This window comes from Carcharhinus amblyrhynchos, chromosome 29 (genome assembly GCF_965287045.1).
Source record: "Carcharhinus amblyrhynchos chromosome 29, sCarAmb.v2.hapA, whole genome shotgun sequence".
NCBI lineage: Eukaryota > Metazoa > Chordata > Chondrichthyes > Carcharhiniformes > Carcharhinidae > Carcharhinus > Carcharhinus amblyrhynchos.
The window spans coordinates 28,682,467-28,695,933 of NC_137352.1; the positions used below are offsets into that span (position 1 = coordinate 28,682,467).

General features: G+C 41.8%; 1 protein-coding gene across 1 annotated transcript in view; it reads right to left on the minus strand.

The window, feature by feature from the left end:
* Window positions 1-240: 240 nt before the first annotated feature.
* LOC145359840 (uncharacterized) overlaps window positions 241-13,467 on the minus strand; it is a 62,233-nt gene continuing 49,006 nt past the window's right edge. Inside the window, exon 7 of the mRNA XM_080214628.1 lies at window positions 241-1,123. Coding sequence (XP_080070754.1) covers window positions 409-1,123 — 715 coding nt within the window. The 3' untranslated portion in view covers window positions 241-408. The remainder of the gene's footprint in view (window positions 1,124-13,467) is intronic.

The window sequence follows — 13,467 nt, forward strand, 5'->3', positions numbered from 1 at the left end:
GAGCGTTGGCTGATCTTCCATCCTCTAGTAACCTTGGAATTTATACAGTTTGGTTAACAGCTCCCTGTGCCCCAGCTCTAGAGGAACTGCCGATAACTGTCTCTTCATTCTCCTTATTCAAGATAATGGATGTTAATTCATAAAATCTGTTTACAATCAAATTCTAACAGGACAAATGCCATTCTAACTATATTTATCAAGCTATTTGTTTGATTGAAAGATAATCACATTGTTCCTGACTTTCTGGCCGTTCATGCCTCGCTACCGCTGCAACAAAAGACAGAGAATTTGGTGCTCAGCTAAATCTCCGTTTACTGCAGTAGGAGCAGAAAATCCTGCTGGCATGAACGGCCAGAAAATTTCACCCAATATTCTTCTCTACTAATTAATCATCAAGGTTTTGAATGTTTACTCCAGCTTGCTGCTGTCTCCTTCAACTTCCTGATTTTCGACTGTGGACGGATTGTCATGATCTTTTGTACCAGTCATTAATTTAGATTCTTCCTCAATATTCCTTGTGCTTTTTAGATTTTCATCCAATTGGCCCTGAGTGCCTTGCACTGTCCGACTAACTCCAACTTCATAATGAGGCACAGATTCTTCAGTGAACTCATCACCTGATTCATCAGGGAGTTCAACATCAGTGTCAGTGCCTTCCTTAGTTTCATCGCTAGTATTCTTCTCTGCAACAAACCCTTCCAATTTACTGCCACAGTTGTCAACATTCACTGCACCAGTAGATGTAGGCTCAAAAAAATCTGGCTGATCCAACTCGGTCCCACAGATATTCTCTTCTGCTGCTTCAGTGGCCATGTCTGGCTCAGATTTGTTGTTTTCTTCCATATCCTGTTGTAGTTCTGCACCACAGATATCGACATCTGCATTAAAATTGATTTTTTCCAGGAGGGAGCTCAGCTCTGTAGCACATACGTTAATCTGCGCAGCATCAAGATTATCTGCACTTACATTGCCTTCCATCCTGCTCTTAGGTTCTTCATAGCTTACCCCAAAAGCCTCTGAAAAACTGACATTTTCATCCTCAGCAAAAGCCAACTCCTCTGCTGAGTTATACTCACTTCCATCTGTAACTGGATAGTCTGCTGCAAATAAGCCATTGTCAGCTCTGAAAAATAAATGAATCTCAATTAGACCAGGTCTGACATTCAAAATTATTTCATCACTGTTTTTGTCATCTGCGTATAGCATTGCCTCAATAAGAAATGTATTCATTGACCTAAATTAAATTGGGGTTCAAAATCAGCCCAGTTTAATAGCATTAAATGTATTTTCCAGTCGTTGTTTTTAAGAGTTGTGTGTGATATAGAGATAGTCTGCAAAAGTGGTCCTAATTAGCAATCTTATTCATGGAGACAATGAAATGTGAAATGAAAAAAAAAGTCACAATTGAGCATGAGTTTCAGGAACATTGCTGGGAGGAGAGTGGAGGCATTTTATCTGTATTAAGTCAGTGTATGTGGAGTGTTTGACACTGGACACCCAAAACACAAACGTGTTCCTTTCACTGGAATCAACATTCCTAACTTTAATGAACACAAAATTCAGAAAAAAAGCAAACAGTTACAATAAACAATAGGAAATGACATAAAACTAAAAGATAATCGAAAGAAAGGCAAACCTGGTGATGATTCAGACAACTTCACATCCCTGATCAAAAAGAGAAGGGAGGAAGTAAAATCTATCAGATTGTTATAAGAGAAAATGGCTGGGAGTTTACAGTCTCACTCATCCCGAAACCATAAGATCCTGCCTGAAGTCACTGGATCTTCCCATGGTCCAACCCTTGCCCACTCCAATTCCTGTGGTGGGCGGGACAGTAAAATTCCAGCCAATGCATTTTCTAATATAGGCGAAGGTTAAAAAGGCAAGGTGGGAGAGAATGTCATTTTTCTCAACCAAAGGTATTTAGCTTTTAAACATCAAAATTAAGTGGCCAATTCAAATGCCTAAATTAAGTAACTTTATTTTTAATATTAAAACTCAAATGTAAGCGCTTATCAATTTTTGAATATTGACAAGCACACAAGTGAGTGGAAGATAGTTGTTTATGTCCTGTATTGCTAGTACAATAATAAAAGCATGATACCTTATACCTATGTTTTTTTATTCATTCATGGAACATGGGCATCACTGGCTGGCCAGCATTTATCGCCCATCCCTAGTTGCTCTTGAAATTGCGTGGCTTGCGAGGCCATTTCAGAGGGCAGTTGAGAGTCACTACATTGATGTGGCTCTGGAGTCACATGTCAAGCAGACCATGTAAGGACAGCAGATTTCCTTCCCTAAAGACATTAGTGAACCAGATGGATTTTTCTGACAATCGACAATGGTTTCATGGTTATCAGTAGATTCTTAATTCAGCTGTTTTTATTGAATTCAAATTCCACCAACCGCCGGGATTCAAACCCGGGTCCCAAGAATATTAGCTGAGTTTCTGGATTAATAACCTAGCAATAATACCACTAGGTCATTGCCTTCCATGTAATGAGATTGCACATCATTAGCAATGTGCAATATCACTAATCTAAAAAGATGTTAATTATCATAAAAATAAACAAGTGACTGGAGTCTTTTAATATTTGTGCAAATTATAACTATTTCACAATTCAAGCAAAGTTTCTTTAAACATAAAAATAAGAATCATGAAGTGAAATAGTAACAGTTTGGATAAAGAAGGAGCAGCTTCATCACACTGAATAAAAGCTGAATTTGATAGGTACTTTTTGCTGTTGGAGTTGTAAATGGGGTAACAAATGCCAACATGAATCTGAATAGAAGCGGAATGAGATTAGTTCCTCCAGGGAATCCGGCACTGTCCACTTGGCTCTTATGTCAAGTCAGGCCATAACCCCAGATTCAAGATGCAATTCAATATAGCATCAACGCCATAGCTGCAGCAAAGTGGAAGCTACTAGTTACAAACCTTCACCTATTTTTCAAGATCATTCTATAAAAAACACAAATATTTTTAAACTCTGATGTCTTTAAATAAACTCAAACTGCAAAAAATAAACACTCATACACACAAGTCCCAACCACACATAGTTAAAATCTAATCATCATCCAATGACAACCCAGAAGTTAAATTATTTTACCGATTAAAACTTACTCGTAGTTCTTCCATGTGGGGATCTGGAATTTTTTATTTTATTCTTTCACAGGGTGTGAGCATTGTTGGCAATGCCAACATTTGTTTCCCATGTCCTACTGCACTTCAGAAGGTGATGGTGAGCCACTTTACTGAACTGCAACAGTCTATCCGGTGTAGGTACACCCATACTGCTGTTCGGAAGAAACTTTCAGATTCTTGGCCAGTGACAGTGGAACAACAACAATATAGGTCCAAGTCAGTTTAGTATGTGGTTTGGAAGGAAACCTATAGGTGGAGATGTTCTCATGTATTGGCAACCATTGTCCTTCTAGGCGGTAAAGGTCACAGGTTTGAAAGATGCTGTTGAAAGAGGATCAGTGAGATGCTGCATGTGTATCTTGTGAAAATAAAAGACACTGCTGACAGTTATACATAGCTGGTGGAATGGATATTTAACGTGGTTAGACAGGGTGCTAATCAAGCTTCTCGAGTGTTGTTGGAGCTGCACTCATACAAGCAAATGGAGAGTATTTCATCAGCTTCCTGGCTTGTGCCTTCTAGATGGTGGAAAGGTTGGAGACTCAGGAGCTGAATTACTCATTGAGGAATTCCCAACCACTGATCTGTTCCTGGAACCACAGTATTTATGGGCAGAATTCTCCCAATCCCCTGCCAGTGAGTCTGATGGTGGATATAGGGAGAGAATATGGCAGGAGGCCCAGAAATCAGTTTCACACTAGTGTGAATTTCCCATTGGCAGATTGGAAAACCCACTGGAAGCTGGTGTTAAACTAATTTGCATCCCGCTAGTGGAATGTAGATGGAGGCCTGACCGGAATCTTTCACCTACACTTGAATCTTTACAACACCGGTGGAAAAATGCGCCATCATGAAACTTATCTGGAACAATGCGGCGTGCAGATGTCTGGTGTTGCCTCCAGAGATCAAGATGCAAGCTGCCTTCAACCCTGGACTACCACAGCAGTGAGTAGGGAAGTATCTGCAAGTGGACCTTCCAGATCAGGTGTCCTGGAAGAGCCCATCTTCCAGCCTTGGAATGTTACTGGACATCTATCTTCTTTCTTAGGAGGTTCACCTTCCAGCTTTGCAGTGCTCCTGAAGATCCGTCTTTGTTTTCAGGAGGTCCACCTTCTTTCTTCAATAGTGGGTCATTAATTTTCAATATGGTGCACAGATAAAAGGCAGTACATGCCATCAGGCCTTCCTCCTGTCACTGAATTTGGCGCAAAATACCCAGTTGTGTAATTAGTGAAGTTGGAGCAGAATAGTTGTGACTACCCTGCTAGTCCTCTGACACTAAGGGGCAATTCAACATGGCCAATCAACCTAATCTGTACACCTATGGAGTATGGTAGGAAGCTGGAGCACCTGGAGGAAACCTATGCAGACAGCATCCTTGGTGTTACCATTGGCCAGAAGTTCAACTGGACTTGCCACATAAACACAGTGGCTACAAGGGCAGTAAGAGACTAGGAATACTGCAGCAAGTGGCTCACCTCCTGACTCCCCAAAGCCTGACAAAGCACAAGTCTGGATTGTGATGGCATATTCCCCACATGCCTGGATGGGTGCAGCTCCGACACCATCCAAAACAAAGCAGCCCGCTTGATTGACACCACATTCACAAACATCCACTCCCTCCACTACTGATGCTCAGTATCAGCAGTGTGTACTATTTACAAGATGCAATGCAGCAACTCACCAAAGATCCTGTGACAGCACCTTCCAAACACACAACCATATCCACCTAGAAGGACAAAGGCAGCAGATATATGGGAACACCATCACCTGCATGTTCCCCTCCAAACCACTCACCATTCTGACTTGGAAATATATTGTAGTTCCTTCACAGTCACTGAGTCAACAACCTGGAATTCCCTCCCTAACAGCATTGTGGGTCAACCCACAGAACAGAGACTGCAGTGATACAAGAAGGCAGCTCACCACCACCTTCTCAAGGGCAATTAGGGATGGGCAATAAATGCTGGCCAGCCAGCAATGCCCATGTCCCATGAATGAATAAAGAAAAAAGATGGGGCAGAATGTGCAAACTCACACAGACAGTGACCCAAAGCCAGAAACGAACCCAGGTCCCTGACACTGTGAGGCAGCAATGCTAATTACTGTGCTATCATGCCACCTTTATCTATATATATAAAAATGCAAACCTCCAACTTGGAGAGTGCAACAAATTTGCGATAAGCAGATATCACATTTACATCGTCAAGCAGACCTACATAAGAACCAAAGGTCAGGGCTGAAACTGGGCTCAGGCGGAGACACGTATAGCACATCAGTTTCCTGTCGTGTTCAATAAGCAATTCCAATGAGTTCAGTAAAAATATTACACACCTGGTCTTACAGGGCAAAAATATTATTCCATTTGCTCGATGTCCCAGCTCATGTCCAATTTCAGTCCTGCCCTTTTTAACTTCAATGTAACATTTTCCTAGATGCTAAGGTCCAAAATGATTCAGGCACAAAGTAGCCTCTGTAATAGCTTTCCATTGATTCAGAATCAAGCTTGTGTCAGTTAGAAACATAGAAACTAGAAACTGGAGTAGACCATTGAGCCCTTCCAGCCTGCTTCGCCATCATTTTGATCATGGCTGATCATCAAATTCAATATAGTGATCCCACCCACCTCCCCCGCCCCTTGATATCTTTGGTCCCTAGAGCTATATCTAATTGCTTCATGAAATTAGATAATGTTTTGTCTCAACTATTTTCTGTGGTACTGAATTCCACACATTCACAATTCTCCGGGTGAAGAAATTTCTCCTCACCTCAGTTCTAAAAGGTTTACCTCTTATCCTCAACCTATGACCCTCTGAGTTCTGGACCCTCCTGAGGGAACATCTTTCTGAATCAACCCTGTCTAACCCTGTTAGAATTTTATAAGTTTCTGTGAGATTCCCTCCCACTCTTCTAAATTCCAACAAATATAATCCTGACTGCTCTCCTCATATGAGAGACTTGCAATCTCAGGAATCAGCTTGGTAAACCTTTCCTATATAGCAAGGGCATACTTCCGCAGATAAGGACACCAAGACTGCACACAATACTCCAGGTGTGGCCTCACTAACGCCCTATGCAATGGCAGCAAAGCACCCCTATTCCCGTATTCAAATCTTCTCGCTATGAAGGCCAACATACCATTTCTTTCTTTGTTGCCTTCTGTATCTGCGTGCTTACTTTTAGCAACAGATGCACAAGGACACCAAGGTCACATTGGGTATCCACCTCTCTTAATTTATATCCATTCAAGTAATATCTGTCTTCCTATTATTCCTACCAAAGAGGATAACCTCACATTTATTCACATTATACTGCGTCTGCCATGCATATGCTCACACACTCAGCCTGTCCAAAGCACGCTGAAGCAAATCTGCATCCTCCTCATAGCTCACCCTTCCATCCAACTTTGTATCATATGCAAATTTTGATATAATACATTTAGGTCCTTCTTCTGAACAATTAATATATAACAGGAACAGTTGGGGTCCTAGCACAGATCCCTGTGGAACCCCACAGCTATCAGGGTTTGTAAGCCTGCATCTGCATCACCATCTCTGTACATCTCATATGCAGGAGTGAGTCCCATCCAATTCAGATAACTGCAACATCTGGACATGTGTTAAAGATGTGTTGCATTACTGAAGACAACATGGGAATCAGCAAAACCCAGGAACAAGAGTTCTGAGTTTTATAGTGTCTTATGCTTTTAAGTCTTTTACTATCAGACATCATTCTGCAGCTGAAAAGAAAGACAGGCACACTTTTTCCAGACATCTGCCAGTACTGGTTTGACCAAAGCTCTATCAGCAACTGAAAGCTGGGCCAATTCTCCATCATTATGAAGAAACACATTAAATATTCCTTTGACAATTGTTCCAATGTTATGTCAGAAATCAGGTACAAGATATGTGGATTCAAACCCACACTTCATTGTTCTGTGACAGCACATTTCAGTGACATGCCAGACAAGCAATACTTAAATCTAGGAAATGTTTCACTATACTTCACATATTATTATGGGTAGTGCAAGCTTACCAATTCTGATTTTAAGCTTCAGAGTTCTGATTTCCGCCTCTGATGCTATGGACTGACTATAAGATGGCACCCTCTTTCATTACTTTTTTTCAACATCATGAAATGCACTTGTTTCTTGATCTATATCCTATTCTAGAAAAGACAGGCTAGATGTTTCCAATTCGCACTCGCTTGAACAGATGCCAATACTCCATTCCAGTCTCTTGTTGACCTGACAAAGGAACTTGGTGAGATGTCTAACCATGTCACCTACGCTGCAGCAGCATATAATAAACACAAGTCAGTGAAAGTTAGCATTGGCTGATTTTAGCAAAACAGAATGTTATCCACTGGCAAATATTTTCCATGTTTTACCAACTTATTTCCAAATATAGCACTTTGCGCATACCTTTGCTTTGATAATTCAGCATCACACAAAAGGTTATGGATGACATTGAGGATCACATAATTAGCTCTATAGGATTAAAACCCAATTCCAAATTGGATTTCTGATCAGTGAAGAGCCTGCGTTCTAAGTGTGGATGCCCTCTGGGCTTAAAGCTGCAGCTTTAAGTCCCATTTCAGGACTTGATGGCCATGGAAGGATCGGCTTATGAGGAGAGACTGAGTAGACAGGGACTATACTCAATGCAATTCAGAAGAATATAGAAACATATAAAACTATGAAGGGGATAGATAAGATAGAAGCAGGGAGATGGTTTCCACTGACGGGTGGAACTAGAACTAGGGGACATGGCTTCAAAATAAGGGGGAACAGATTTAGGATTGAGTTGAGGAGGAGCTTCTTCAACCAAAAGGTTGTGAATCTGTGGAATTCCCGCCCAGTGAAGCAGTTGAGACTACCTCATTGAATTTTTAAGGCAAGGATAGATCATTTTTTGAACAGTAAAGGAATTAAGGGTTATGGTGAGCGGGCATGTAAGTGGAGCTGAGTCCACTAAAAGATCAGCCACAATCTTATTGAATGGTGGAACAGGCTCGAAGGGCCAGATGGCCTGCTCCTGCTCCTAGGTCTTATGTTCTTATTTATCAGGTGACCAAACAGGTTGATTATCAAGTTTCCAATAAATGCAGATCGTAAGTGGTAGGAGCTTTTTTTCACTTGTGTGACATGGGTGTCGCTGGCTGGCCAGCATTTATTGTCCATTCCTAGATGTCCTTGGAGGGCAGCTGAGAGTCACCCAATGCTGTGGCTCTGGAGTGACATGTAGGCCAAGACCAGATAAGGGTGACAAGTTTCCTTCCTTAAAGGAAACTAATGAACCAGATGGGTTTTAATAACAATTGGTGATGGTATCATGGTATCATTTTAATGAATTCAAATTCCATCCTCTGCCGTGGTGGGATTCGAACATGGGTCCCCAGAACATTAGGTGAGTGGGAGAGTTTATTGGTCGACCATGCTGCAGAAGCAATGCAAGCATTAGTCATGGACCAATCCAAAGAAAATCCATAGTCGCCAGTGCTCTCTTAGACGACTGTACCGGAAGGAGGAGGAGATGTTTTAAGTGGAAGAGAAACATGGTTGGCATTGTGTTTTGAAATTACTGCCAAAAACAGATTTCAGTAATATGTTTATTTGTCACAGAGCCCGGAGCACGAAAATGTGCATAATGCTGCTGATACAGCCCATCAAAATAATTAATGTTAATATTAATGCAGCTGCCGCTCGTAAGATTTTGTTTAAATATTACCTCATTTAAAACTCCATAAAATATTGTTTCCAATAATATAGTTTAAAAATAATAATAAGATGGGGGGATTTAAATACCTTGATGGAAAAGATTTAACAACATTGTTTATCATCCCGAAATACTGTTGAAAACTGCATAATTCTTTACAGTAATGTTAAATTATGTAGACAACATAACTCCATGGGGCTCATATAAAATCTTGAAGCGTCAACTATTGAATACACACCTATTTATGGGATGGTTGATGGTTCTGGATTAGCATAAATATAAGGTTTCTTCATGCAGAAAAATACAAATAACAGACCAAAGTAGTTCAGAAGGATTATTTCTTTAGAGGGTTATTGTTATAATGGATCTAGAAGTACGTAATGCTATGGCCTGTGATGCAGTTAGATTGTATCACCCCAGAGGTCTAGATTTTAAAAATATTTTGGATAAAAATCATGTAAATTTGAAGAAGTAATTGAACTGGAGCAGCAGCTTTGCTCTACAATCAACAATGGGCGGCACAGTAGCACAGTGGCTAGCACTGCTGTTTCACAGCGCTGGGGACCCAGGTTCGAATCCCAGCTTGGGCCACTGTCTGTGTGGAGTTTGCATGTTCTCCCTGTGTCTGCGTGAGTTTCCTCTGGGTGCTCCGGTTTCCTCCCACAGTCCGAAGATGTGTGAGTTAGATGGATTGGCCATGCTAAATTGCTCCTTGGTGTTAGGAGGGTCAGGTAGGGTAAATGAATGGGATTATGGGGGTAGGGCTTGGGTGGGATTCTGGCCTGGATGGGCTGAATGGCCTCTTTCTGCACTGTAGGGTTCTATGAAATCAATACATTTGTCGAGTGAGGCTGCAGTTGGTGGAGAGGGGCAAATAACTTGAATTCATCTTCTGAAATGAGCAAGCTACCTGTGGAAGTTTGACTGTCGCTCACCTAAATGGCTGAACCCCAAATCCCAATTACTGGCTGGTCTTAGGTCTCCCAATTGTGGGTGGACAGTGTCTGTGCCAGAATGGTTCTGTCAAGTTTGCCATGCAGAGTATTGTGATTTAGCACGCCCTACCCTCTAGCAGCCAAGTCATCCCCTGGAAAACACAAACAATTTTTTAATAGCTATTTAATGTAAAAAAAATCCAGAAAATCTCTCTTCTATCACCTTTGACAGTCAGATATTATTCCAAGCTATCTCATTTGACAATGTTTATTGGTATTTCACCTACCTTTTGTGAGATGTGATCTCTGTCCCAGCCAAGAACTAATCGAGCTCTCCTAACAACATTTTCAGGGAATCAGTGTTCACTGAGCAAGGCAGCAGCTCTGCTTCAAAGATTTATTTTCTGGGGGGAGAAAAAGCTGTCTAACATGTAACCCCCACCATTTTGCAACTTATTTTGTAAGTCCTGACATCTCCCAATCTAGCAAAAATATGTAATACATTAATAAGTTCACACTTCTGTCCTTCATCTATTTTATATATCTCTATCAAATCATCCTGAAGTCATACATCCAGCTTCTTGAATCTTTCCCATGTAATTAAGGTCGATTTAGCTGTGAATCATTCTTGTGGCTCTCCATTAAACGATTTCCACAACCTCCAAATCAGAAGACCAAAACTGGACACAGTATTCTAAATGTCAACTCAAGGTCTTATACAAGAAAACAATTGCGCCCTTTTGTACTGAATTAATTATTAATATTTAACACAAGCTATTAATACCAGCTAATGTCCTATTTTCTTTGGGTACAGCTTAACTCAGCTATTTGACCACTTAAAGTTAATGTTAAAATAGCACCAATGGAAATTTGTGAGAACTTATTGATCTTTATGTTAAAAGTGCTGAGATAGAAAATCAAACAACAGCCAGATTTCTCCAGGTCTGCTCACTCCTGGGGAGTATCACGATGGTCAGATGAATTGGAAGGCAGCAGAAAACAAGTTCCATGCCAATCACCAAACCCATCATGATACTCCCAGGCCACACTGCTAGCCCTGATCTGGTTCCTGCCGGATGCATATTCAAATTCACCATTTTAAATATAATTAGTGCGTTTGAAGCCTGATTCAAATAGTTCACGCTATTCAATTGCCACCCCTGTGGGAGCTGCATCAGGTGGGCTTTGGTACAGGTCCTCACAGTGCATGTTGGACTCTGAGGGTAGAAGGAGTGCCACCAACTCTTCAGCAATGAGAGGTGTCCTCCCCTGACCACACCCCCCTCCCCAACACACACACACACACACACACACAAAATGGATTGTAAAAGAGAAAATTAAACTATAGACTGTCAATCAGGCTTAGAGTCCTGCCTGAGTGCGATCAGGATCAATGGAGTTCTTGAGGTGTATTCAACCATGAAGGGAAATAAAAATAAACTCAGGTGTTTGGAGGATTACAGAAATCCTTTGAGCTGATAGCTGAGTCTTTTTCGGATTAGTGCAAGATGGATTTGTTACAGATCAAAAACTTCAGGTGCAATGGAGAGGGTTTCAATGATTTCAGCTTGCGGGGAAGCCTCAGCAACTTCAAATCAAACCTGTGTGCATACACTGGGGATGAGTGCACACTATGCAGAATGGAACCCCATCACCTGCGCCCCAGGTAAATTGAACATCTGTCAAAAGATGTTCAAAGGGGTTTGCTCTCATTGCCGTGTCCCAACAGGAAGAAAGAGAAATCTCTGCTGCAGAATGAAGTGCTGCAATGATTTAAAATCCTGCCAGGTAACCAGGAGGCATGGAGGATAAAGTGACCTGGCCGCTTCAGAATTTGCACTGCTGATCAGCAGGAATGCAGATATTGATTACACTGCTGCCTGAAACCACCTGATCGCCAGGTCTGCCAGGGCTAGAAGAGACAGTCCAGCCATAACACCCCCATCCCAGAAGAGAGTGGTGAGGTCAACACCTTGCCCCCCAGCTAAAGCCCAGCCAACTCCCAGGACCTCTGAGGAACCCTTCCTCTGCAACTTGGCATCATCAAAGGGGCAAATGGCCACATGGTTCAAGGTACCAGGCCAAGTTATCAGTGCCAGGCTGCCTGGGAACAGTGTACTTTTGGAACTACCAAGGTACATGGCCACTGGATGCTGGATGGGGGATCTGTGGGGCAATGGGCCTATGTTGAGGAGTATGAGGAAGTAGAGATCAGGGGAAGGGGGCCTGAATGGGGATGGGAAGTTGAGTCACTCTCATGCCTGCATTGTGTGTGGAGGATGGGGGGGAGGGTTGTCCATTATTTGTGGGTAGGTGGGGAGGCTGCCCCTCTTTGGTGAGGGATTGGTGGTGCTCCCCTAGTCAGTGTGAGGGTCACAATTTATTATTTTGTGGGCGGGGGGGGGAGGTTGTCTGTCTCCAAGTGTGTGGAATTCTCCTAGTGTCTCCATGGCTGCCTTCAGATGTTCCAGTTTCCTACCACAGTCAAAAAATGTGCAGGTTCGTGGATTGACCATGCTAAATTGCCCCTTAGTGTTCAAAGATGCGTAGGTTAGGAGGTTAGTTGGGTAAATGCGTGAGGTTACAGGGATAGGGTGGGGATAGACCTGAGCAATATGGTCTGTTGGAGACTCAATGCAGACCTGATGGCAAAATGGTCTCCATCTGCACTGTAGGGAGTCTTTTCTACAAAGGTAATTCTTTCCACTCCCCTGCAGAACACTATAAAATTGTGTGCTATCTAATCCATATTGACTGCATTTGTAATCATAAAGTTGACCATTAATACAACTTTATTTGCATTGCTTCAATTTCAATTCCTAGGTGACCAATTTGGGGACCTGTTGGCAGTGAAGATCCATCAGCACATGTATTTGTAATTAGCATGCCAGCAAATATTACTGTAGAGAACTATTACCCTTATCATGCATGAATTTTGTTCAATCAGCAATAACATTTTCATCATACAATATTTATATTATTCATCCCAAGCAAAATAGGTCTTAACCCTGTACTTCACTGTTCTTTTCCCTTTCCTCCAAAACAATTACTGATAAATTCAGTGAAATGCTTTGAAACAATTTTAACATGATAAAGCACGATGCATGCAAGAGATCATTGCTGCCTGTTGACCTCTTATAATATTGCAGACAGGAAGCACTGAATGAGCTCTTTAATGAAGTAACTAAGGGTGAATGAAGGTGGTGCATTTAATGCTTCAAGAAGTATTTGATCAAGTACTAGGTAATAAACTATTTTACAAAATTAAATCTCATGGCATTTAGGGGATAATGGCCACATGGATACAAAACTTGCTCAGGAACAAAAAGTGGAATGTAATGGTGAAGTTATTTTTCAGACTGGAGGAAAATTTGCAATGGTGCCCCCAGGGAACTCTATTGACACCAATTCTGGTTTTGATATGTATTAATAGCCCTGGACTTGGGTATGCAGGACATCAAGCTGGGAGGAGGGGTAAGATCACGAGAGAGGCGAAAAACCGTGTTCGTACAATATTTCTGAAGCTGATAAATGCTCTTCCCACCCACTGCTGTGGTGTTCCAGGACCCAGAGTTACTAGTGGCCTTCATCCCCAGCCCCAGGCATTCTTCATTAAGTCCTGACATCTGCACGCTACATTGACTTGCGTGTCTTCCCACTGACATCA